This window comes from Podarcis vaucheri (genome assembly GCF_965113315.1).
Source record: "Podarcis vaucheri genome assembly, chromosome: 17".
Classification (NCBI taxonomy): domain Eukaryota; kingdom Metazoa; phylum Chordata; class Lepidosauria; order Squamata; family Lacertidae; genus Podarcis; species Podarcis vaucheri.
In genome coordinates, this window is record NC_138755.1 from 27,610,048 (window position 1) to 27,635,104 (window position 25,057).

The 25,057-nt window shown below is 44.1% G+C and overlaps 1 protein-coding gene across 10 annotated transcripts in view; it reads right to left on the minus strand.

Moving 5' to 3' along the window:
- Nucleotides 1-25,057, minus strand: part of PALM2AKAP2 (PALM2 and AKAP2 fusion) — a 224,259-nt gene that overhangs the window by 11,222 nt on the left and 187,980 nt on the right. For 8 of the 10 annotated variants that reach the window (XM_082204582.1, XM_082204584.1, XM_082204586.1 and 5 more), the window contains 2 exons: nucleotides 8,059-10,447; nucleotides 1,356-1,534 (listed from right to left, as the gene is read on the minus strand). In XM_082204582.1, the coding sequence (XP_082060708.1) occupies nucleotides 1,356-1,534; nucleotides 8,059-10,447 (2,568 nt within the window). Of the gene's footprint in view, nucleotides 1-1,355; nucleotides 1,535-8,058; nucleotides 10,448-24,240; nucleotides 24,508-25,057 lie in introns of those variants that run through there. The other 2 variants (XM_082204591.1, XM_082204585.1) reach the window with 2 other exon arrangements.

Genomic DNA, 25,057 nt, shown 5'->3' on the forward strand with positions numbered 1-25,057 from the left:
CCATTTTATCTGATTCGTCCAGAAAAGGCAGGCAGAGAAAGGAAGAGATCTCTTCCCTTTAGCTATGGAAGTGTTTCAAATGTCCAGTACGTGCTTTGCATCCAGTTGGTGCTAAATATATTCTTGGTCTTGCTAATTGTGCCACAACTGTTATTTCTAACTGAACAGCACATATAAACAGGGGGTCTGGCGGATGGACATGACCCAGGGAAGACACATGCATTGACACATGAGCTCCCAGCTCTCAGGTGCATCTCAAAATCTACTTCTCATGAAGCATTTATATTCACCAGTTCCACTAACCTCCACGAGGAGCAATTTTGTGAAGCTCCCTGTGCCAGGCGGCTATTGATTTTGTACTCACTAGACTTCAGTTGGCACTGTTCAGAAAATTCGCTGTCATTCTGCCAACATAAAAAGCCAACTTCCTACAATTAAAAAATCACCAGCCACTGCACAAGACAAGGAACATGCAGCAAAACCCTCCACAGTGTTTAACTGCTGCACGAGTATAAAGAACAGAAGTACGGATTGCGTGCAGTAAATTTTAAGGTCAACAATGGCTCTGCTGCAGTTTTAGACTCGAGCTTTCAAGCAAAATGCCATCTCTATGGAATTTTGCCTTGAACTTAACACTGGGTGTGGTACAAGCTGTGATGATAAAATAGGAGGGTTGGTTGGGAGGAGGTAAACAGACAATATTTGTGCTGTAGTTATGTTGCTCACGGCAGGGTCTCGTAGCTTTGTGCCTCGGCCCCAAGCGCCCCACTGATTTCCCAGGAACATCTAAGCGAGAGGATCCGTCTGCATCTAAGTATGGCATTTTAGCTCTGCAGTGGAGTCACGGGGACAGTGGAAAACACAGTGTTACTGCTAGGACTCCCTTCTGCCCTGCACAAAAGTACACAATCCGGGGGGGGGGGAGGGTCAGCCATATTCAATGTGCACTCCTCATCTCTGAGAGGGAGAGAAAGGAAAAGGGTTCCTTGTGGACATGCTGCAAGGTATGGTTAAGGGACCAAATAAATTCATACTTGATCCTACAGCCGCAGGAGATGGCTTTGATTAAGAGCAATGTCCAATAACCTTGGCAGGTTTTTCAGGTATCAGTGCTATCACTGCTTTTTCTTTATAAAAGCCCCCAACAGAAGGGTACCGTTTAAAAAGACCCTTTTCAGAACGGAACCCATAATAAGTGTGCCTGAAACTGGCCCTGCACATTGCCTTCTTGTGCTGAATTCTGGAAAGGTGATCTAGAAAAGTTTTAGAAACTTGTTAATTTTTATTTTTCAAAAACCCTACTGTGTGCAAAAAGAGGGGGGGCATTGGGGGCGGAGGAAACAGAATATGCTTACGCTGCTCTCATCCATCCTCTCCCGCCTCTTGGTTTTGTGACTTTCATAATCTTCCATAAGAGTCTGCATCAGGTTCTTGGGTCTTTGGGATCCTCCCGATTCGTCTGATGCCGAGTCGGAATGCGAGGGGGGGCCTTCAGCGGTTGGGGATGGAGGTGGCTTGATCTTCTCTATTTTACCTGCAAAGACCCAATCAGAATTTCCTTCTCTAGGTAACAGACTCGCAAGCAAGATTCTGGAAAAAAATAAAATCCCCAAAACCACACCACCATACTTCCAAAAGGAAAGAGAGCTGAAATTAAGCATGGGCTGAAGAGATAATTACTGAGTCAAGGTAGTTTGCCCTCATGAAGAAAGAAGGGCCAAGACAGAATTTTTGCATTCAGATTCTCAAACTATTTTTTTATTTAAGAAAAGTTTCTGTGAATTTTGACAGACACTTATGGTAGTTTAGGTCAGAGGTAGGGCTACCTTTGGAGTTGGTTATGGTATATAGGCCTTCACTCCTGCCTTCCTCTCAAGTACTATGCTACTGTTCCAATGCACTTTCATATACAGTGGAACCTCAGTTTTTAAACTTAATCTGTTCTGGAAGACCGTTTGACATCTGAAAACCAAGGATGAAAGAGCTGGCTGCAAAGTCAATGGGAAAAAAGGAAAAATGAGCCTTGGAAGCCGTTCGACTTCTGAGGCACGTTCGGAAACGGAAGCAATTATTTCCGAATTTTCGGTGTTTGGGTTCCGAACTGTTCAGCTTCCAAGAAGCTCGACAACTGAGGTTTGACTGTACAATGGAACCTTGGTTCTTGAATGGCTTAGTTGACAAACAAATGGGCTCCTGAATGCTGAAAATCTGGAAGTAATTGTTCCGGTTTTCCAATGTTTTTCGGAAGCTGAACCTTCCATGTGGCTATTGGCTGTTGTTTCCGGGATGCCTGCGCCAATCGGAAGCCACGTCTTTATTTTTGAATGTTTCGGGAGTCGAACAGACTTCTGGAATGGATTAAGTTCGAGAACCAAGGTTCCACTGCATACCAGAGTGCACTGGACTCTGCACTAGATGTTGCCCTCTCAATCAATAAATTTTGCATACCTGCCTGGAAAGTGGGCTACCACTGCTATAACCTAGGAAATACCAGTCACAGTAAAGTCTAATGTACACAGCCACAAATGGATAGAAGTGAAGTTCCGACAGCAAGGTTGAACAAGTTTAACTGCCACAACAAAAACTGCTGATAGTATCACAGCAGGGGAAACACCACTACAGTATTTTCACTGCTCTAAAAATGATGGGTTGTTGTGGATTTATGCTTCCTGGATAGGAATACATTGGCTTCAGTGTAGGGGAGGGCAAGTTTCCTAGCAAGGTTTATTTCCCTTATGTTGTCTATATGCAAGGCTAGATTGCAAAAATTGCAATGTATTTAAAACAACATGCTACTACTCTTTAAATAGTAATTTGAGATGCGGGTATATCTGAGGAATGGAGTCTGAAAGAAGCGGAAGGGAAAGACTCTTCCCCCTTCCCAATATGGTGCCCCTATTGCCTTGTAATCAGTGGTGGGAAGCTTTTGTATCAGTGGTGGGAAACCTGTGACCTTCTAGATCTTACTGTACTTCAGCTCCTATCACCACTGGCTATGGTGTCTGCAGCTGATAAAAGAGTTTAGAGTTCAACATGATTAGTAGTTCACATGATCAAAAAGGGATAAAAGGAAAGCTTCCATTACATTTCCCTGAAGATAACAGCAGACATCTACCTACCTACCTACCTACCTATCTGAATAGGTTAACAAATTACCAAGGCTACATTTTCCTCATCTCTATGCACCCAACATACACAAAAATCTTAAGAGAAGCTCATCCAATGAGCTAGAATGACTGTGGCCACTAGAGGTCAGGGGCAGAGCAGAAACAGAGAAATATCTGCTTAGAATGAATAGTCAGTTTAACATGACTTACAACTGAGGTCCATTGCTTTTATTTACCACAATGGGAAGAGCTCAGCTACATTGATATAAGGTTTCAAATAATCTGGCTGGAACTAGCAAACACCATGGTTTTAACAAAATGCAGCCTTGAATTACATAGGAGACCAAGTGTGCTTATTTTTGAGTTTGTAGATCAGATACAGAGAGCCTACAGATGTTGATGAACTCCCGTCACCCCTGGCAAGCATGACCAATAGCCAGGGATGATGGGAGTTGTAGTTTTGCAACATCTGGAAGGACAAAGATACCCCTGCTACAGATTTTTGAAATTTTGCTACCAGAAGAACTGCAAATGTCATCTCCTCCCTCACCTGACCCCCACCCAAATAATCAATGGATTATAAACAAAGCAAGCATTTCTACTATGGTACTCATCCTGGGAGAAAACTTGTACAATATCTTTAGAAGATTTGCCTGGGAATTAAACTAAATTTGCTCGACACAAAAGAAGATCTGATTGTACAGAGATCATGGGCCATTAAAATTGTCTGTTATACTCTGCCAGTATTATATCTGTGTTTTTGCAGAATCTAGCCAAGGTTAAGAATGTTTAAGTGCCACAGATTTCAATGGGTTCAGGCTTTGTTTCCCCCCTCCAACTGAAATTAACCAAACTTTGAAGTGTTCAACCTGAAATTGATTGTCTCCATTGGGACTAGGATAAAAACAGCACTAAAGGTGTGTATCACGTTGGCAAAAATATGCAGAGATCAACCACTGGAGGACCACCTAGTTCTTGCTAATTGCTAGGGTTCTTGGAGAACAGAAGAAGTCTAGCTTTGGTGTTGAATGGTAAGAGGAACCTGTGGCCCTCCAGATGTTTCTGGGGTACAGCTCCCATAAGCTCTGACCATCAACCATACTGTCTAGGATTTCTAAACTCCTACAACCTCTGGAAGGGCCAGTTTCCCCATCTGTGCTGTAGTTTTGCATAGTATCATCATGATCCACTGATAGGCATTATCCTTAAAAAGCAAGAATATGTAATTAGAATGTCTTGACAGTCTAGGCAGAAACAAATCTGCATTTAAGTGGTCCATAGTATGCAACTCTTGCTGAAGTTTTATTAAGAAACATTGCAGTGGATCAGACCAAGGTCTGCTTAGACCAGTATTCTCTGCAAGAATCCCAGCAAACAGAGGGCTGTGCATGGCTTACTAACGGCCCAAAATCTATCTTGTGCTCACCTCTGTGGCAAAGAAAGAGGCATACAAGGGAGAAGTGAACTCGTTCCCATCACTTTACACACCAAAATAACATAGCAAGAATGGAAATTCAGCAGCAGAAAAATAATGTTGAGCTAGGGCTGAATGAGCTGGTTTGGTCAATGCACACCTAAGTTACCTGGCAAAATAATGAGAATATTTTCCCTGTCCCTTTAAGACCCTTCTGGAAATTCACCTTCCAATTGCATCCTTTGATCTCTGATCTATTGGGATGGAGAATGGCAGTCCCGGGGCCTCAGGACTCTCCCCAGTCAATTAATTAATTTATAGTACAATAGATGTCTACTGAGAAGTATGCATGCTTGACTTCAGTGGGGCTTTCTCCCAGGTAAAATGGGTATATAGGATTTGCAGCCTTAGATGTATGTATACATTGGGGGGGGGGGGGGGTGAGCTGAAGCTGAAGCGAAAACGGCAACCTGCTTTCTCTCTTTGTGAAGCAACTGTTTATTCATGGACACTAATAGGGGTCATAAATGGAGGCTTGGGGAAAGCTACAGCTGCCATGAGGCATCAGTCATATCCTGTTAGGAATTTCCTGGTGTTCACAGATGAGACATCTGGTACACATGGATGGTTTCGTCCCTCACTGAAAGCTGCACAATGCCCTGAGTGTAACAAAAGAATACAGGATAGTAAATTCTTCCTCAGCTCAGTTATATCTGTGAAGAAAATAATATCGAGATCAGAGAAAGTAGCAAAGGTGTGTTATGCGATTAGCTGGAGGGTGCGAACTCTATAGACACCGTAAAATGTAGTCCAATAAGAGCAAGGCACTAAAAGTAGCAAAGAACTGAAAATTAAATAAGGGCTTATCTAGTTTTCTGTAGAAAATTATACTAAAATAGTCAACGTGTTTGAGCTGCGAGTTGTAGTAGCTCAAGCTGCATCTGAAGAAGTGTCACGAGAGTCCATGAAAACATCTTTCAATACATTTGCCAGCCTTTAGATGCCAAAAGGCACTTGGTTATTATTACAGTGCAATGCACTTGATAACATCTTCTAGACATTAAGTATTCTAAAATAATTATAAATCCCATCCCGAAAGCAATAATAGACGCACACAAAAAGAGCAATAATTTCTAGCGATTCACAAGATTTCTAATAAGCTTGTACCTTATTGTCCCAGTGCATAACAAAGACAATTTTACATCAAAACTTCTATTACTTTGTCTCTCTTCTTGGTGTTTAACAATATCGGTAAATTTTAGAATATATACTACACCCAACATTATTAGTATCCAATTTCTCAGTGTTGGGTTACCTCTCTGCTTCCAGCAAGTTTTTTTTAAACATGGCCAGCATAACATTTAAATCAGGCCTGTGAACGACTATGGACTCAGCTACAATAGTAAAAAAACCCCAACAATCTGAATGCACTATAAACATGCAACACCAGATGGTGACAGAGAGCAGGAATTTTTTGTACGCGATTTTCCATAGGGATTTTTTTCATTGATCATAGCAATCTAATTTTTGACTTATTTATAACGTCTTTTCCTTGTGTCACACAGAACTTCTAAGGAATGCTACAGAGGGAGGATAAAAGTACTACATACAGAGGTATAACCACCAATACATACATTACTTTTCTGTTTACTTCACTCTTGCATTCATCCTATTTGGGTTTGTCTTTCTAACCAACCTGTATATTTTCCCCAGAACCTTCACTGTTCTCTAAATAAAGATGAATCCAGGTTTATCTCCCTTTCAACCGTATCTCACATTTCACCAGCATTTTACTAGCATCAAGGCTTCCTGTAAATTGCAAAAAAACAACAACCCTTCCCTGACCTATATAATCTGTGCAGTTCACCACTTTCTTGAAACCTGAAAATATGACTGAGCAGTGAATTCTATTCCCAACTAGCAAAGAGATGTATGAGGCTTTATTGTTAGCTATTTGGCAGGGTTAAAAAAAAGATGATTTATTCACCTTCTTTGTTTCTAGCAAAGTTGTGAAAAAGAGTGAGAATATTTAAAGCTTAAAGGAATAATGCAGACCAGGGCCAGATTTAGGTCTGATGAGGCTCTAAGCTACTGAAGGTAATGGGGCCCTTTATATGTCCAGCTGCCTTTTGTCAACAACAAATTGCCGCTTTTTTGTGTTGAATATATGTTATATGGTAATTTATGGACCTAATAGGTATCTAAAGCCATTTGCACATAATGAAATATGGATTTTATCAAAGTAATTGTTGAACTTAACTTATATTTTGGAAATGTACACCCAGTTTTTGTTCCCTTTAAATTTTTTGCCCCCCCCCCCAAGAGAGTGGGGCCCTAAACTATAGTTTGTTTAGCTTATACGTAAATCCGGCACGGATTCAAGCACATGTTTGGAAATGCTGTTGAAGATGGATCTAGCAGTCTTCCCAAAGTTGCTGACATTGAAATGCAGCCAGCCAGCTTGCCCACTTTTAATCAGGTTTTTTTCCTCAAAGCAGAAGCTTGCAGTTCCAATTTCTGGAGGTTCCTTAAAGTTGACATCTTACAACAGATGACATTAAGGTCAGGACTGAATGCCACATGGAAAAAATAACTTTGAAGACACACCCACTCCTTTGTAGCCTATTTCCCTCCCATCTATCATTTGATCTACATTGTACGCTATTGTTCTACATCTACATCATTTATCTTTTCTAGGAAGTAGCACAGATAGTTATTAGATCTACTGATATCAATAGGAAAGTTACGCCCATGCTTCCTATCCCCTACTGGAATCAAAGGCAACAAAAGTACCCAAAATTATTGGGATGGTGGACCACCACTTATTTACATTTCAAAAGCAGATGGCAATGATATAAAGTGCCTTTCCCATATGCACCTTCCCATGCCATAATATATTCAGTTGAGGCTCTTCTTGCAGTTCCATCATTCATACAGGCAAGATATCCAGCAGTACGCCACAGACTCTCTGGAATTCCTATTCCTAGGGAACTCAGAGAGATTCCCCCACCCCACTGCAGATTAGCCTACTCCCTGCCATAAGATGCAGTGGGTGACTTCAAAATACAAAAGGAAATGCAGTGATCTATCAATGGCAACCAGCTATGATCACTCAACAGAATGGCAGGATCAGGACCAGATGATGGATACAAACAAATAAGGAGGGGGAAATAACGTCATGTTCTGTCATGACCCTGGAGGCACCTGGATGCCATTTTTGCTAACAGGATGCAGGGAATAGGTGGGACCCTTGGTCTGATCCAGCAAAGCTTGCTCTGCTAGAAGAGTTCTTCGTCAGGGTGAAAGTTTGCAACCAAACAGAAAGGCTGTAGTCTGAGAGCAACCTAGTCTCCACCAGTGATAGCCAATTTGCTGCCCCAACCCAGATGTTGGAGAACTACAACCCCCATCATACATGGCCATTCTGGCTGGAGCTGACGGGAACTGGAGTCCAGTAACAAACACATCAAGGGTACCACGCTGGCTGTCACTGGTCTGCATCTATTTTGCTGATTAAGGAAAAAGTTAGGCTCTTACCTGGTGCAGTTCTGTAAGACACAGTTCTGGTGGGTAGAGGAGGCGCACTCTTTGCGACAGGGCTGCGTGCCAGCTGCATTCCCTGCCTTTGTCTTTTCAGTTCTTCCTCTCTTTCTTGGGCTGCTCGGATTTCTTCTTCTATCATAGACAATGTCCTCTGCTTTTTTGACCTTAGTTTGAAAGGCCCTACTGTCACCTCCGCTTCTTGCATAGCCAGAATAGAAGCCGTGCTCCTTAGCTCAGCGGCTTCTGAATACTTGCTGAAATAGCTGACTTCTGGCTTGGTTTCCTCCACAGTGACTGGTCTGGTGGTGTGAGCAACAGGAGATGGCTGTGGAACTTGCCTTTCCCTGAGTACAGAGTCTTGAGCTGCAGAAGTCTTTGGTGCTGAATCTCGCTTTTCTTGCACAGGAGAGGACACCTGAGGTGGCTGAAATGTTGGATTGTGCCGTTTCTCAGAGCATGGTGCCTTGACCACCTCCTCTTCCTGTTCCTTGACCTGGAGGTTCTTTTGCTCTGCAGCAGATTGCTTAAAACTTGCTTTGTCAGCCTGCTCAGCTATGGCTTGCTGAATGGCGTTTTGGACCAGTAGGCCAGCCTGGTATTCTAACTGCTCATCAATGAGCATGGAGTCAAGTAACGGTGAAGATGGAGAATAAAAGCCGTGGTCGCTAAGTGACTTGAAAATACCGTCTCCTCGACAGTCGGAAGGAGTGTTAGCCTGAGGGGTCTGGGGCAAGGAGAAATCGGTGAGTGAATTTTCTTGAAGGGCATTCATTGTCTCGTTGGAGGCACCACTGTCACTTATATTGTCCATGCTGAAGTCATTGGAAAGTGTTTCCAAAACAGTTGTATCCTGAGATCTCACTGACAATTCATCCAGCCCAGAGTCCAGTTCCTCTGGAGGGGAAGACACATTGACTGACCTCGAGAACTGATCTAAGGTGCCCTGCTCATCATCTCTCACCACTGTAAAGACTGCCTTTGCACTCATGAACTCGCCATCATCCGACCATCCCTTTGTAGAATGGCCATGTTTCGTGGCATCACTGTATGGAGAGACTCTCACCGAGTCACCAGAGATGTTCTGAACGCTATTGTCATCTAAGATGCAAGACACCTTCTCAGCTTTTACAACAGTAATATCGTTGTTACCAACTAGCAAAGTCTGCCCACACGGAGAGACAGGCTTTGTAACTGAGGCTGTTCGCCGGTCCATTTGAGATGGACCTATTGGTTTGTAGAAGGGTTGTATGGTGAACATTTTGGGGGTCCCTGATCTCTTGGGTGCTGCTGTTGTGTTATTTGGCGGGCCTGAATTTTCCATTAACTGGAACTGCTTCCGTGCAGCTGAAAAATCTATTTGCTCTGTGACAACATCAACCTTTTTGCTGCTAGCTGGATCAGGTGCTGCAGACAAATGTGAGGCATGTTTCACAGGCATTGGTGGCTGCTGCTGCTGCTTCTCTTTGCGTTCCTTGTATTTTTTGTGAGACTCCAGGTGTTCCTCATCTAGCTGCTCCTCCAGCGTCTTCTCCTGGGGAGGGTTCCACCACTTTGCTGCTATACCCGGGTTCTTCTTGACAGCCTGGCTTCGAATGAGCTCCCGCCGCTCTTTCTCCAGCTCCATCATTTCCTCGGAGGGCCTCACTTTACGCACTCTGTAATTCTCCCTTGGATCCTCCTCCTCAAAGAGCTTCGATGGCTTCTTGTCTTCATGATACGCTCTAAGCTCAAACTTAGCCTCTTTCTTAATGGTGGCCAACGTCGCTTCTCCATCCTTGGAAGACCTCGAGCTTGTGGAAGAGCATGGACTCACTGGCACTTTCAGGCTGTCACAGTGTTCCTCTTGCAGGATGCCCATGGAGTGGCCATTTGGCTTAAGCTTCCCAGGCGCAACGTTTATTCCACTGTGCTCCACGACTGGAGCCGCTTGCCCACGAACTACAATGGTGCTGCTTTCGTTGGGTGCTCTGGAATCATTAGCAAGGTGTACAGATGGACCAGAGCCATCCACAACAATGGATGCGCTTGGCTCAGGGGAGGAGGAAGTCATCCCATTAAAGGGCCTATCTGAAGCCGAATCGCAACAGTTTGCTTCTAGCACTTCATCGAGGTACCTGATCTCTTTAGCAACCTCACTGTCCAACGATTCGTGCCTGTCTTTAAGTCCATTGTGGCTTGCAGCAGGGGAAGCGAAGTGAGTTTGGTTGTCTGCTGTGCGCGCTGAAGTCCCTACTGTGATGCTTCTACGTTCGGAGGCCAGGGCTTCTATTTCCATCCTCTCTCCTTTTGCCGCATGCACACCAGCAGGGTCCAGGAAATTGGCACGATATCGGTCTGTCTCTTTTCTCAACTTGATGTCATCCTCAGAGAGTCTAGATGATTTCTACAGAGGAAATAGAAAGGGAGGGGGAAGCAACCATGAAGTTCTGTGGAAAAATAAGATTCCTTGTAATGCAAAAAAATGCCTAAAGCCACCATCACCCCCAGTAACCCCCCCGTAAATCATTATATGAGAATGGGAAACAAATTCTTCTAGAAAAGAAAGAGAATATGCTTTTCACATATACAGTGGTACCTCTGGTTACAAACTTAATTCGTTCCGGAGGCCCGTTCTTAAGTTGAAACCATTCTTAACCTGAGGCGCGCTTTCGCTAATGGGGCCTCCCGCTGCGTGCACACATCTGGCACGTGATTTCCGTTTGCATCCTGGGGCAAAGTTCGCAACCAGGAGCAGCTACTTCCGGGTTAGCGGAGCTCATAACCTGACGCATTCGTAACCAGAGATACCACTGTACATGCAAAATGTTATAATAATTATATATCCACCTTCATTATCTCCCACCTGCGCTCGTTATTGCTGCTACTTACTAATTGCTAGGTGCAACAGCTTGTTTTGTCACTGAGCACCGATATGAGGGTGTTGACCAACTTAAAAACAAAGAACTGTACAACAACAGTTGACTTTCGCATTTCAATATTTCATAGCATTTTTGAGACGCAGTGAATTAAAATGTGTTCCGCAGGTGAGGAAGAGGAAATGCACACAGTTCATTGTTTTAAAGTGACAGAAAGCCCAGTGAGATGCAAGGCAACTTCCCCCCCTTATTTATTTAATTTAAAGGCATTTATAAGCTGCTCATTTTTTTAACAAAACACACACCTCTAAGCAGTATACAACATTAAACCAATAAAAAAGGTTAAAACAGAAACATAGCACAAAATTGTTAAAACAGCAGTATAAAAAGCATATAAAAGCAGAAAAACCTGTTCTTATGGATCAGGGAAAGCCTGGGCAAAATAATATGCCTCCTAAAGAGACCTGAAGCAGCTGATGATTTAGGTATGGTAGAGGAAAACACACCCCATAATACAGGAACAATAACAGGAAATGCAAGTTTTCAAATCACCACCTACAACATACCATATTTTTCTGTGTATAACATGTCCCCCATGTATAAGATGCCCCGTTTTGGGGGACTACAATTTAAGAAAGTGGGGGGAGATGGCCCAGAGTTGTTGAGTTTTTTTTGGGAGAGGGAATGCAGATAATCACTCACATGAATGGAGAACGCTGCAAAACACACCACTACCTGCAAGATCACAGCCAGCAGCCGCCAATCGCACGCCCACTGGCAGCAATGGCAGCCGATACACAGCAGTCCTTGACGCAGCCAACAATAACCCACCCAACTGCCACAGCAGCAGCCAATCCAAAGCGGCCCTGGCTGCATACACCATTCTCCCAGATCACCACAGAAAAACTCTTGCTCAGGGCTGCAAGCAATCACCTGTCCCAACTCTGCACTATCCATGTATAAGACGGAACACCCCCCCCCATTTTTAACAATCTTTTAGAGTAAAAAACCCCCTCATCTTATGCATGGAAAACTACGGGACCCTCCAACATTTCTCCAATAAAAATAGGAACGTCCCATTCAAGAAGAAGAAGAAGAACACCCCATCCATCAGACTGGGTTGCCCCAGTCACTCTGGGTGGCTTCTAACATTTATAAAAACATAATAAAACATTAAACATTTTTAAAAAAACTTCCCTATACAAGGCTGCCTTCAGATGAATTCTAAAGGTTGCATAGTAACCTTTTCCCTAGGGTGAGGGGTCACATAACTCCAAACCCGCCAACATTTTTCCAATGAAAATATGGATGTCATAAGGGAAAGTGGGACATTCCGGGATCTAATCAGGAACCAGGACAGCTTCTGTAAATCCAGGAACGTCCCTAGAAAATAGGGACGCTTGAAGGGTTTGCTTTAATATTCTGTAGGGTAAAGGTAAAGGTATGCCTGACCGTTAAGTCCAGTCGTGGACAACTCTAAGGTTGCGTGCTCATCTCGCTCTATAGGCAGAGGGAGCCAGTGTTTGTCCGCAGACAGCTTCCGGGTCATGTGGCCAGAATGACTAAGCCACTTCTGGCGAACCAGAGCAGCACATGGAAATTCCATTTACCTTCCTGCTGGAGCAGTACATATTTATCTACTTGCACTTGACGTGTTTTTGAACTGCTAGGTGGGCAGGAGCAGGGACTGAGCAAAGGGAGCTCACCCTGTAGTGGGGATTCGAACTGCCGACCTTCCGATCGGCAAGCCCTAGGCTCTGTGGTTTAGACCACAGCACCACCCACATCCCTATTCTGTAGGGTGCAGTGCCACAAAGAGAATTTCACCAGATGATATGTGTGATCTTACAGGGCTATGGGGCAGTTTTTCGGGTATTGTCACTTTGAGAAATTACAACTTGGGTTTCTGAACTTTTGCATCATAGCATGGATAAATACAATAGGCCAAAACCCACAGTACCACTTTAGGCACACCCAAATTCTTGAACACTTTCTTTAAGCAACAGACTTCTATCTTTCTCTCTCCCTCCCACCTCAAACTCAATCACAATCACTTTTGAGCATTCATGCAAATTTCAAATATGGCTTGCTGGGCTGCTGTTCAAGGAAGGTAAGCCCAAAGCTCCTCTGGGCAAGTGGATCAGTGGTCAAGGATGATGGGAGTTGTAGTCCAAAACCAGCTGGAGACCCTAGTTTGGGAAACCTTGATTTAGAAGATTCCTCAGAACTAGAACCTTAATCTACACTTCACAAATAAGGAGATTCTTCCAGAATACTGGATAACGGGTGGGATCCAATTGTCCCTTTCTGTGAATGGAAGGGCATTGTGCAAGAGAGGTAATTTTCACATTCACCTTCCCCTTGTACCCTCCTCCAGACCCTGAAAACCAATTTCATGGGATTGTGGAAGGTGGTGTAGAAGTCTGCAGAGGAAGTCAGCAAATATCACTTCCCCTTTCAGTTAAATCAAAAGCCTTTCTGTTTATGGAAAGACTTTTTCCTTTCACATAAGGGCACAATTAGATAGAATGCATTGCAACCACTCACCTATCTGGTCACCTGTTGTGAAAAACAAAGTCTCCAGGTGACCAAGCAGGAAAATTCTATTCATTCACTTCTCTCCTTCTTTAAGGCTACAAATGATTAAATTTAGTATAGGTAGGCAGTTGGTTTAATGAAACTTTTTAATGGTCTGGTAACATCTGTTTACTTATTTGAAAGACTGGTATTGAAAATGCTGCATTTTGATGTTCGGGGAAGAAATATGAGATCAGGATAAACACTCAAATATAACTGAAAAATAGCACATGCTGAAAAAGAATTAATGTTTTAGTGTAAAGGTTTAGAACCCACTACAGATCTATTTACATCCTGAGGGAATTTGGCATGGCTAAGGAATTAAAAGGTTTCAAAATTAAAATGACAAGTTAGGACTGTGAACCACACTGCTGATTCACAATAGCTTCTTTATTATGAACTGCGACTTCTGTAGCTATTAATAAATATGGCACAAGGTCTGAAAAACACACTCTCTCTCCTTGATTTCTTATGCCCCTACTAAATAGAAAGGAAGGGGTGGTTGGTGTGTTTTTTTTAGGCAATGAATGAAAGACCTATATGTTGAAAGTGTGCAGTAACTTGCAGAAATCAGGACATAAATTAAACATTGCTCTTTTGAAAAGTTTTATTACAAGCAAAATAACGAAACTAAAAATGCGCCTTGAAATTAGAACCAAAACAAATCAAGGAAAAAAACCCTGCAATTGCAGAATTTGTGTTTGGATTTAAAATATTCAATTTGCAGTTGTCATATTCTTTGGTTTTCCCCCAGTTTAGATACTGGGTGCCAAATATGGCTATGATCTAGCGAGTTAGCAAACTAACAGTTAAAAAGGACATTACTTTTATTTCATGTTTAGCAACCATGTCTGGGATTTAATTTTATTTGTAGTGTTGAGGGAAGATTCTCGTTAGGACAACGGTGTTAGAGAGGGGGGCTTTAACCTTCCTAGGCATGTTCCTGACAAAAATCCCCCCTCTGCAATGAACATAAGAAAAAAGCTGCATTTAGTGCAAATGGGAGCTTTTAAGGGAGGTTCCCCTGCCACCGCTTATTGCAACAGAGCCATTTTTATCAGTTTGAACGCTGCTCATATAGCTCAGCTGGTAGAGCACGAGACTCTTAATCTCAGGGTTGTGGGTTTGAGCCCCACTTTGAGTGAAAGAGAGGTTGAAAAGAGATTAACTTTGTGGTCCTTTCCAACTCTAGTGTTCTGTGATTTCTATAATAACGAATATATAGTCTTGCAAGATCTGAGAGTTCTGACACTTCTACAGACACAGTGGTGCCTCGCAAGACGAAAATAATCCGTTCCGCGAGTCTCTTCGTCTAGCGGTTTTTTCGTCTTGCAAAGCAACCCTATTAGCGGCTTAGCGGATTAGTGCTATTAGCGGTTTAGCGGCTATTAAAGGCTTAGCGGCTAAAAGGCTATTAGCGGCTTAGAAAAAAGGGGGGGAGCGAAAAAAATCACAAGACTCGCAAGACTTTTTTGTTTTGCGAAGCAAGCCCATAGGGAAATTCGTCTTGCGAAGCGCATCGAAAAACGGAAAACCCTTTCGTCCAGCGGGTTTTTCGTCTTGCGAGGCATTCGTCTTGCGGGGCACCACTGTACTACGACTACAAAGGACCATGAGGGGTTATTTCCCTGTCTCCTTTCCTGGACATGTTGCATTACAGACAAACCTGCTTCCGTATAAACATTCACAGTTTTGACATGTTCGCAGAGCTCCCAGTGACGCATCAAACATCACCTTAGCCTCTGGCCAATAAAGCTATCAGACCATTGTTTATATAGAACTAAAACTCTCATCAGTTTAGAACAGTGATCAAGAACAGGCACACTGCAAGCTGGAAAAAAATATATGCTTCCTTAGCGCTTGAACACACTGAAGCAAAGGCGAATGTGCACTGGGCTGTAACCCATTACTTCTCTGAGCAAAAGAAGTGATGAATGCTATTCCCTCTGCTGCCTACTGTTTGGTCAGTAATATCACTACCTAAGGACACTAGATGAGATGCATCTCAAGGTTCCTTTCCTCCCCGCAAAAAAACACTGGATGATTTTCATGAAGGGCTTCGGGGTAATATAATAATAATAATTTATTATTTATACTCCGCCCATCAGGCTGGGTTTCCCCAGCCACTCTGGGTGGCTTCCAACTGAATATTAAAAACAATACAGCATCAGACATTTAAAACTTCCCTAAACAGGGCTGCCTTCAGTTGTCTTTTAAAAGTAAAATAATTGCTTATTGCCTTGACATCTGATGGGAGGGTGTTCCACAGGGCAGGTGCCACTACCAAGAAGGCCCTCTGCCTGGTTCCCTGTAACCTCACTTCTCGCAGCGAGGGAACCACCAGAAGGCCCTCGGCACTGGACCTCAGTGTATGGGCTGGATGATGGGGGTGGAGACGCTCCTTCAGGTATACTGGACCGAGGCCGTTTAGGGCTTTAAAGGTCAGCACCAACACTTTGAATTGTGCTCGGAAATGTACTGGGAGCCAATGTAGGTCTTTCAAGACCGGTGTTATATGGTCTTGGCGGCCACTCCCATGGACTTTTATGGACAAGTGGAATCCAACTGGTGGTTCATACGTAGCATGGACATAGACAAGACACAGCATGTGTAGGCAGTGGCAAAGGACTTGTGGAAGCACTCCTTATAACAGTGTTTCCCAGCCTTTTTTGGGCAAAGGCACACTTGTTTCATGAAAAAAATCTCGAGGCACACCACCATGCCAGATGGGGAAAGGTCACTATTTACCTATGTAAAAAAAAAAATAATAGTAACAGCATAGAAGGTAATGGTAAGCTATAGCTTGTTTAGCTTATACCTAAATCCGACACTGATTGGTCTCCCTTCCAAGGCACTCGAGGTCCCACATGAAAGCGAGCCCCCAGCAAGGCCTCGACGGCCTGCAAGGCGCTTCCCCTTGCGAGTGGGAAACGGACGGGCGGCGGCCCGAGCACGACCTGACGCCCTCTCAGCTCAGCGAGCACGACCTGAAAGCTCTGGCTGCCTCCCTGCACGCCCTCCCGGACCTGGAGTACGGCGGCAGCAGCGCGCCTCCTTCGACGGGCCCCGACGGCAACCGCGAGCGGCCCCGTCGGCGGGCCTCGGCGGCGGACCTCCTGCAGGACAGCTCCGGCTTCGCGCCGGACTACGAGGGCTTCGAGTACTGGGGCGACCCTTACGAGGAGGTGGAGCCGCTGCAGAACCTGCCCGCCTTCGAAGCGTGCTCGCCGGCCTCGTCCGAGTCCAGCATCGACATCTGCTTCCTGAGGCCCGTCCACTTCACCAACGAGCCCGGCAGGACGGAGCGCACGCTGCAGCCGCTGCCCAAGAGCGCGGCGCCGACGCCGCAAGCCAGCGGCACCTACAAGCGCGAGGTTTTCCGCAGCAAAGGCAAGCAGCTGAGCCGCTCGCTCAAGGAGTTCCCGCGCAGCAGCGGAGGCGGCAGCGGCTCCGAAGGCATCACCAGCACCAGGCTGTACAGCACCCGCAGCAGCAGCGGCAGCCGCCTGCCGGCCCCGACGGAGAGGGGCTTCCCGGCCCATGGCGCCCCCTCCGCCGCCTCCCGGAGCTCCCAGCGGCACCACTTCCCGCCGCCGAGAGGAGCGGGCGACCAGCCCAGCTTTCTGGAAGTAAGGAGAGCGAAAGGCAAGGGCAAAGGCGCTTCCTAGCCAGGGTCTAAGCGTGCCTATGTGGGGCACGTTACAGCCCCGTGGCATCAGCGCCACGCAGGCAGCCAGCCAGGCTGACGGCGAGAGCCCCGCGCTGGGCGGCCTCTCCTCGCCGCCGCCGCCCCGCCTCTCGCCGCCCGACTCGCCCACCTCCCTCCCACGGCACACCAGGCAACGTCTCACGGCACACTTGTGTGCCGCGGAACACCGGTTGGGAAACACTGCCTTATAACAGGAGAAGCAGCTGAAGCAGATGTTAGGTACAGTTAACCATGGTTCAGTCCTAATCCTGCTTTAAAACCCTGGCTTCCAGTTCTGGCTAAGGAGAAAGAACTCTGCTCAGAATAAGCACATGCACACATAACGATAAATCATAGTGAAGGTGATGAAAGAAGCAGAAAGAGAATTTACACCAGAAAGGGGAGGAGGGAGGGAGAGAGAGGGAGCTTGCACCCCACTCCCAATCTCTTATCTGTGGGGGTGATCTGGAATGTTATGTCTTTTTCCCCATAAGCACCCTCTAGATGTTCTCATCTCCAGCAGTCATCAGCCACAGCGAGTATGGCCAATGAAGAGGGAGGATGAGAATTATAACCCAGAACAACTGGAGGGTATCAAGTCGCCTACCACTGCCAAATACTGTTCTTCTCTGTCGGTGTCACTACACTCAATAATTACATTGACAGAATTACAAGTCACATACACGGTGTGTGTGTGTGTGTGTGTGTGTGAGAGAGAGAGAGAGAGGGAGGGAGGGAGGGGGAGAGGAGGAACTTCCCCAGACCACCATTCCGCTCAAAATTGCCTCTTTCTGAAATATATTTTTCTAAGAAAAACAACCATGTAATACGTGGTTTCATCCTACCAATGGGAAGACAAGGCTACTCTGTTCACAGAGAAAAGGTCATCTGCCCTGTTACCGAAGTCTTGGTGCAATATGAACTATTAAATTAGAACAGATGTTGCTTTGCAAGCTTGTTCCATTTCCCTGATTGCTCTTGTTGCCTTACTAAAATATGATGCTTTGCGGTCATTGCACAACTTCTTCTGTGTTTAGCACACAAAGCAAAAAGGTAAAAGAGTTTGACTACTAGTTAGTGAAATAATTAGAGAAGAAACCTCATACTGATAATATTCTCATTACATAATTTTCTCACACACATCTGACTACCTAAATTTTAGACCCTAAAATCAGGACATGCAATTATGGCATTATACAGTTCCTGAAGGTCATGCCATTGTGACCATCCTTTTAATTAAAACATATGTTTACAAATCCAGATGTACAAGAGGCTAATGAAAATAGTTGCCCAGAAGCCTCTAACCAACATAAGATTAAAAACAGCATATACAGAGGTTGAATGAATAAATAAAACACTGGTTTTTAAAAAAGCAAACATGAAGCAACCAGCGTTTTCTATGTCATTTATTTCAATGGGAGTGTTTAGTGCATGCTTAGCCATTGTGATGTCTCATAGATTTCTATGGGAAAGATTTAAGTCTGACTCGACCATGCCCCATATAGTGACATATTATTGGGTCAAAATAAATACCCAGGTAAAGTGAGAAAAATAGGTCCTAATATTAGCTATTAGAACCCAGTAAAATAAATGAGAATTACTTCTGCATAGTAAATCAGAACTCAGCTATAGCACCATTAAAGCAGCTTCTGCTATATATATATATATATATAGGTAAAGGACCCCTGACAGTTAAGTCCAGTCGTGAACGACTCTGGGGTTGCGGCGCTCATCTCACTTTACTGGCTGAGGGAGCTGAAGTTTTTCTGCAGACAGTTTCTCGGGTCATGTAGCTAGCATGACTAAGCCACTTCTGGCGAAACCAGAGCAGTGCACGGAAACGCCCTTTACCTTCCCTCCAGAGCGGTACCTATTTATCTACTTGCAAATATTAAAAACACGATAAAACATCAAACATTAAAAACTTCCCTAAACGGCTGCTTTCAGATGTCTTCTAAAAGTCAGGTAGTTGTTTATTTCCTTGACATCTGATGGGAGGGCATTCCACAGGGCAGGCACCACTACCGAGAAGGCCCTCTGCCTGGTTCTCTGTAACCTCACTTCTCGCAGTGAGGAAACCGCCAGAAGGCCCTCAGAGCTGGATCTCAGTGTCTGAGCAGAACGATGGGAGTGGAGACACTCATTCAACAGTTAGGGTTTCTCTTTCACACTGTCACATAGACTCTAGAGTTGGACCATGAGTATCTAGAAAGGTAGCAGCCTTTCTAGAGCATGGGTGCTCTTGCCATAGGAATAAGAAGGAGGGATAATATAAACTTTTGAGAATACACAGGATGAGGCTTGAATAATGTATCAGAAACCCATGCTTGAACATGCTTGTAATTACTAATTAGGTCAATGGGGGCGAAAGTCCCTTTTGAGAGTTCACACTTCCTTTCCATCAGTTAAAAAGTGATGCCAGTGATAGTAAGACAAACAAAAAATTAATCAGACTTATTTTTTTGTCCTTATGGGAGCCCATTCCTGAAATGGAAATCCACCTTCCCCTCTGAACAGATCATGCAAACAGACTAGTTTCACCACATTAGCATATAGCTTCAGTGCTCAAAAGTTCTACTGATGCCATCTTGAAGTAATCAGAATTAAAACTCCGTAGGAGTTATTTTTAGTAAGTGTAGCATATTCCACACTCACATGCCTTGTTTTGCCTTTTGATTCCAGCTGCTATGTAGCAGTGACATTTATGCAATGTACTGTAGTAAAACTGCAACTATTTGTGGCTTTTGAAATCTATTAGCACATTCCCCCCACCCCCCCACTTCTTGGAATTCCTATTCCACAAAATGTTAAGTGTCTGAGAAGCAGAGCATGTATGGAAATCAGAACAGAGGTAGTACAGGGATCAAAAAGCAAAACAGCCAACAACTTTGAATTACTTGCAACCTCTTGCCATGCAGGAACCTGTGTAACCTGGGTCTTGCGACTGCATCCAACTGTTTCAATAGGGCCACCTTTCTGGAAGGAACTTCCAGTGATCAGGATGGAAGAAAAAATCCGCTGCTTGGACATTTGGGACCTTAAGGCCAAATTGTTGCGCTTTCCAGAATGGACCCAGCCAGGAAGTAATAGGATGGAGGACATCCAGCCTTCAAAACGAAATGGGTACATGGGTGAAGGAAGCTAAACTCTTCCCGTCTCATGACTTGACTCCATTCAGCATCTCTTCCCAAGCCCCTTTGTCTTCAGTCACTTCTGGTATTGGGAGTCCCAGCACGGGAAAAATAGTCCGAGAGGTTTTTCGTTTGCCCTGTCACTTTCCCTGGGAAAACCTGTTACTGTTGAATTGTAACAAATGCCAATCAGGTTTTCTTCAGATGGCAGTTTGTTCTGATTCAGAGGTATACAGTGGGTTTCGCCAAGGGAAAGTTGGTGAGACAAAAGGAAAAACCTATCAGGCCCAGGGTTAGAAACTCAGATATGTAAGCTAGGGGCCAAATGGCTCCTTAAACCAAGGCTGCAGTCGCCAAAACAGAATGTCTAGTTGCCATTTTGGGGAAGACAGCTCTAAAGTCTTACTTTTAAAATGATGGATTGACTGTGATTGGTTCTCAGTTAAACATCTGGCTAGCTCGGATGACAACCTTGAGCTAGGTTAAGAGCTTTGAAAACTTAAAAAAGAAAAGTCACTTGATCCAGGGACAGTCCACATTATATATTGGCCTATTTCAACCTCTATTTTTTAATTGGTGACGTAGACCATTCATAATGTGTGTTTTTTTGTTTGTTTAGTCGTTTAGTCGTGTCCGACTCTTCGTGACCCCATGGACCAGAGCACGCCAGGCACTTCTGTCCTCCACTGCCTCCCGCAGTTTGATCAAACTCATGCTGGTAGCTTCAAGAACACCATCCAACCATCTCATTCTCTGTCGTCCCCTTCTCCTTGTGCCCTCCATCTTTCCCAACATCAGGGTCTTTTCCAGGGAGTCTTCTCTTCTCATGAGGTGGCCAAAGTACTGGAGCCTCAGCTTCAGGATCTGTCCTTCCAGTGAGCACTCAGGGCTGATTTCCTTCAGAATGGAGAGGTTTGATCTTCTTGCAGTCCATGGGACTCTCAAGAGTCTACTCCAGCACCATAATTCAAAAGCATCAATTCTTCGGCAATCAGCCTTCTTTATGGTCCAGCTCTCACTTCCATACATCACTACTGGGAAAACCATGGCTTTTACTATACGGACCTTTGTTGGCAAGGTGATGTCTCTGCTTTTTAAGATGTTGTCTAGGTTTGCCATCGCCTTTCTCCCAAGGAGCAGGCATCTTTTAATTTCGTGACTGCTGTCACCATCTGCACTGATCATGGAGCCCAAGATAGTAAAATCTCTCACTGCCTCCATTTCTTCCCCTTCTATTTGCCAGGAGGTGATGGGCCCAGTGGCCATGATCTTCGTTTTTTTGATGTTGAGCTTCAGATCATATTTTGCGCTCTCCTCTTTCACCCTCATTAAAAGGTTCTTTAATTCCTCTTCACTTTCTGCCATCAAGGTTGTGTCATCTGCATATCTGAGGTTGTTGATATTTCTTCCGGCAATCTTAATTCCGGCTTGGGATTCATCCAGCCCAGCCTTTCGCATGATGAATTCTGCATATAAGTTAAATAAGCAGGGAGACAATATACAGCCTTGCCGTACTCCTTTCCCAATTTGGAACCAATCAGTTGTTCCATATCCAGTTCTAACTGTAGCTTCTTGTCCCACATAGAGATTTCTCAGGAGACAGATGAGGTGATTCATAATGTAAGAATACTCTTTACAACTGTGAGCAGACAAACTACAATAATTGATTATAACGTTGTTCACTGCTCAGGCTGCACAGAAAAAGCAATTTGGTTCCAGAAATTCATTCTGATTGTGCAGACAAAACATAAGTGATAGAATTCAACAGGATGTGTTGCTAGTGTGTGAAAACGGTCAAGATTCATGGATCCCCAGGCATGCACCTCCAGATGGTGGAGATCTCAGGTGCTATCCTGGCGCCCAGGAATCTTCACATGTTCAGACCCACGCCTATAAAATCACAAGACAAACTGAAGAAATCATGGGACAAATGGAAGTGTAGATGAGTCCAGAGTCTTGGCAAAGAAGCAAAGTAGATCTGCTGGACGCTGAACTCAGCAAATTGGCCTAAACAGCTACTTTGGGCATGCTAAAGAGCTTGCATGTGCTATCATTTCTTTCTTGAAAGGGTAAAAAGAGAGAGAGAAAAGCAGACCACATCCTGTGTCACGAAGTCCTTTGGGATCTCACGGTGGTTTCCAAAGCATTTTGTCATTTTTGAGGGGTAGCGGCTGTTAGTGAAAAACTCATATCTGAAGCACAAAACCAGCTATTTCTTTTGGGGTGTGGAAAGGTTAATAAAGAATGACTTACAACACTGCTTTCAAGAAGGAAGTATAACAGGATGCCGTCAAATTCTTTACATGCCATTGGTGTATCTGGGCTATAACATATGACCTACCACGTGAGGACTAACTAGAAGTATAAGCTCAGTAATTTCCCTATGTTTTCTTAACCATTCGCCTAACCATTCCCCAGGCCAGCTCACTTCACTGGAAGCCTGATTTAGAAACTGCTCTCCTCCTCCTCCTTGTATGGACAAAAGGAACCGAAGGAATCCTAATGAATAAGACATTCCCTTCTCCAACCCACTCCTCCTGCTGCTCCCTCCCGGCAGCCACCGATTCTCCATTTCCTGATGAAAAGCCACCAATGAAGTCAGAAGCAGCACATCTGGCTTATGTTAAGGTACTTATTTGATTAACACATTTTCATCAATGTTGCATTAGGCAGAAAAGGTGGATGATGAAAGGAAGGCACAAACTCAACAAGCGTGTTGCAAAGTAACTATTCAGAACAAGAACCTCCTAAAAGTCTGGTAGGGTAATGTATGAAAATTTGGAGGGATGAGTGTAAGTTGAAAGCAAGATGCCCCCACACCAAACCAGCAGAATGAGAAATTGTTTGAAGTATATATTATCACGCCAAAATGGTTATATGAAAATAAATGGTCTAATCTTCTGAAGGCAATTGTGTTAAGACAGATGCACACTTTTTAAAACTGTAGACGGTAACTCTAGTTTCCAGAATATTATACAACAAGAAACAACTCAAGACAGATGCTATTTAAAGAAAGTGAAGAGGGGAGAACTAAAAACAACGGGGGGGGGGGGGGAGGAAAGAGGAGAGATAAACAATTTTTCCAGACAAACTGATAAATCATCAGTGAACAAGTTAAGTGGTAACAAGTAGAACTTGGGATAACAATCCTAAATAGTGTTTTAACTACTAAATTAAGTGAACGAAAAGAAATAGCGAAGCAGTGTGAGGCAGCTTGGAGAATGGTGATATAAAGGCACCATTCTATGCTTGCTTTTTCAGACACAATTAAACACACTCTCTATATCAATGGGTGCATTATTAGAATGGGAGAGAGCGAGAGAGAAGTCAAAGGAGAGACAGACCTCACAAGTGCTGTACAAACCCAAGAGGCTAGCTACTCCTATTGTGTTTCTCCAGTGTCCATTTGCTGTACTCAAGAAGGTCTCATGTAGCAGAAAAGTATAAGCTGTGTTTTAAAATAGCCCTTTGAAAAGGAGGAGAAAGCTGCATGATCCCGCTGATAACCCCAAGTACATTACACTGCACTGCAGCAGCAGCAGAAGGAGGCTGTTCCGAGTAGCTCAGAAACGGGTCTGCAATCATTTAGAGACCTATTTCTCCTAAAATATTACAGGCTACTTCTGAAAACTGCATGCTGCAAAGGCACAGAGTATTTCCTCCACTCCTGCTAACTTCATCTAACTGATTAATTTTGGTTGGGACAAGCAAGAAGTGTCTTAAGTTATTAAGGCAGAAAAAGGAAACATAACATTTGCAACCGTTACCGCATAGTTTGCAGCAGACGGGAGCCACATATTCTTTTAAACTTCAACCACGCTGCCTGCAACCTTTATGATAAAATGCACTCTTTGGAACAAAACACTTAACGACAGGACAACCTGTGCTGTATAGAGTTAGGAAAGAATAAGAAACAGGAGCTTACCTCATTTGATGCTTAGAATCTTTGAAGCAGACGCGTGCCTCTCCCACCCCCCACCCCCTACAAAGACTCCTTTTTTTAGCTCATTGAAATCAAATTCCTTCTCTGCCTCCTTATGGGACTGTGATGTCAGAAGGCTGAGGGCTGGTTTATAGAAAGGGAAAGGGAGGGGGAGAGCACGGACTAGCTCCCCCCTTTCAATCCATTCATACAAAGAAATGTTAGAAAGTAAATGTCAGGCTGAGTCTCTGCAGTATAGCAAAATAGGAACTTCTAGCAAGGCTCACTCTGCCACTGACATCACTTTCCACCTCCCACAAAGGCAGTCGTTTCAGCTCCATTTGTAACCGAACACAATTGAAATAAAACCCAAACCATAATATTTCAAGGTTTGAAAGTATCAGCTTCAGTTTTCAGGATGGTAAGTGATGCAAACTGTCCAGCAAGAGCAGCCAGATGTTGGACTACAACTCCCATAATCCCTGATCATTGGCCATGCTGAGGCTGACGGGAATTTTAGTTACAGGAGATTGTATTTCACACTGGTTTTGTCACCTTTATGAAACATTATAATGTTATAAAACAAAACAACTATGTCCACTATTGAATACAAATACATTCTACACTGACACAACTTAGAAATACTTTTAATATGTTAAACCAGAGCCTTCTAAACTTTTCATGTCGGTGACACACTTTTTAGACATGCATCGTTTCATGACACAGTAATTAAGTTTTGCTAGCAAACCAGAGGTTAAACCGACTGCCTTCCAGCCCCTGGAGGAGCGCAACACACCTACACACTGCAGCCAACACACTA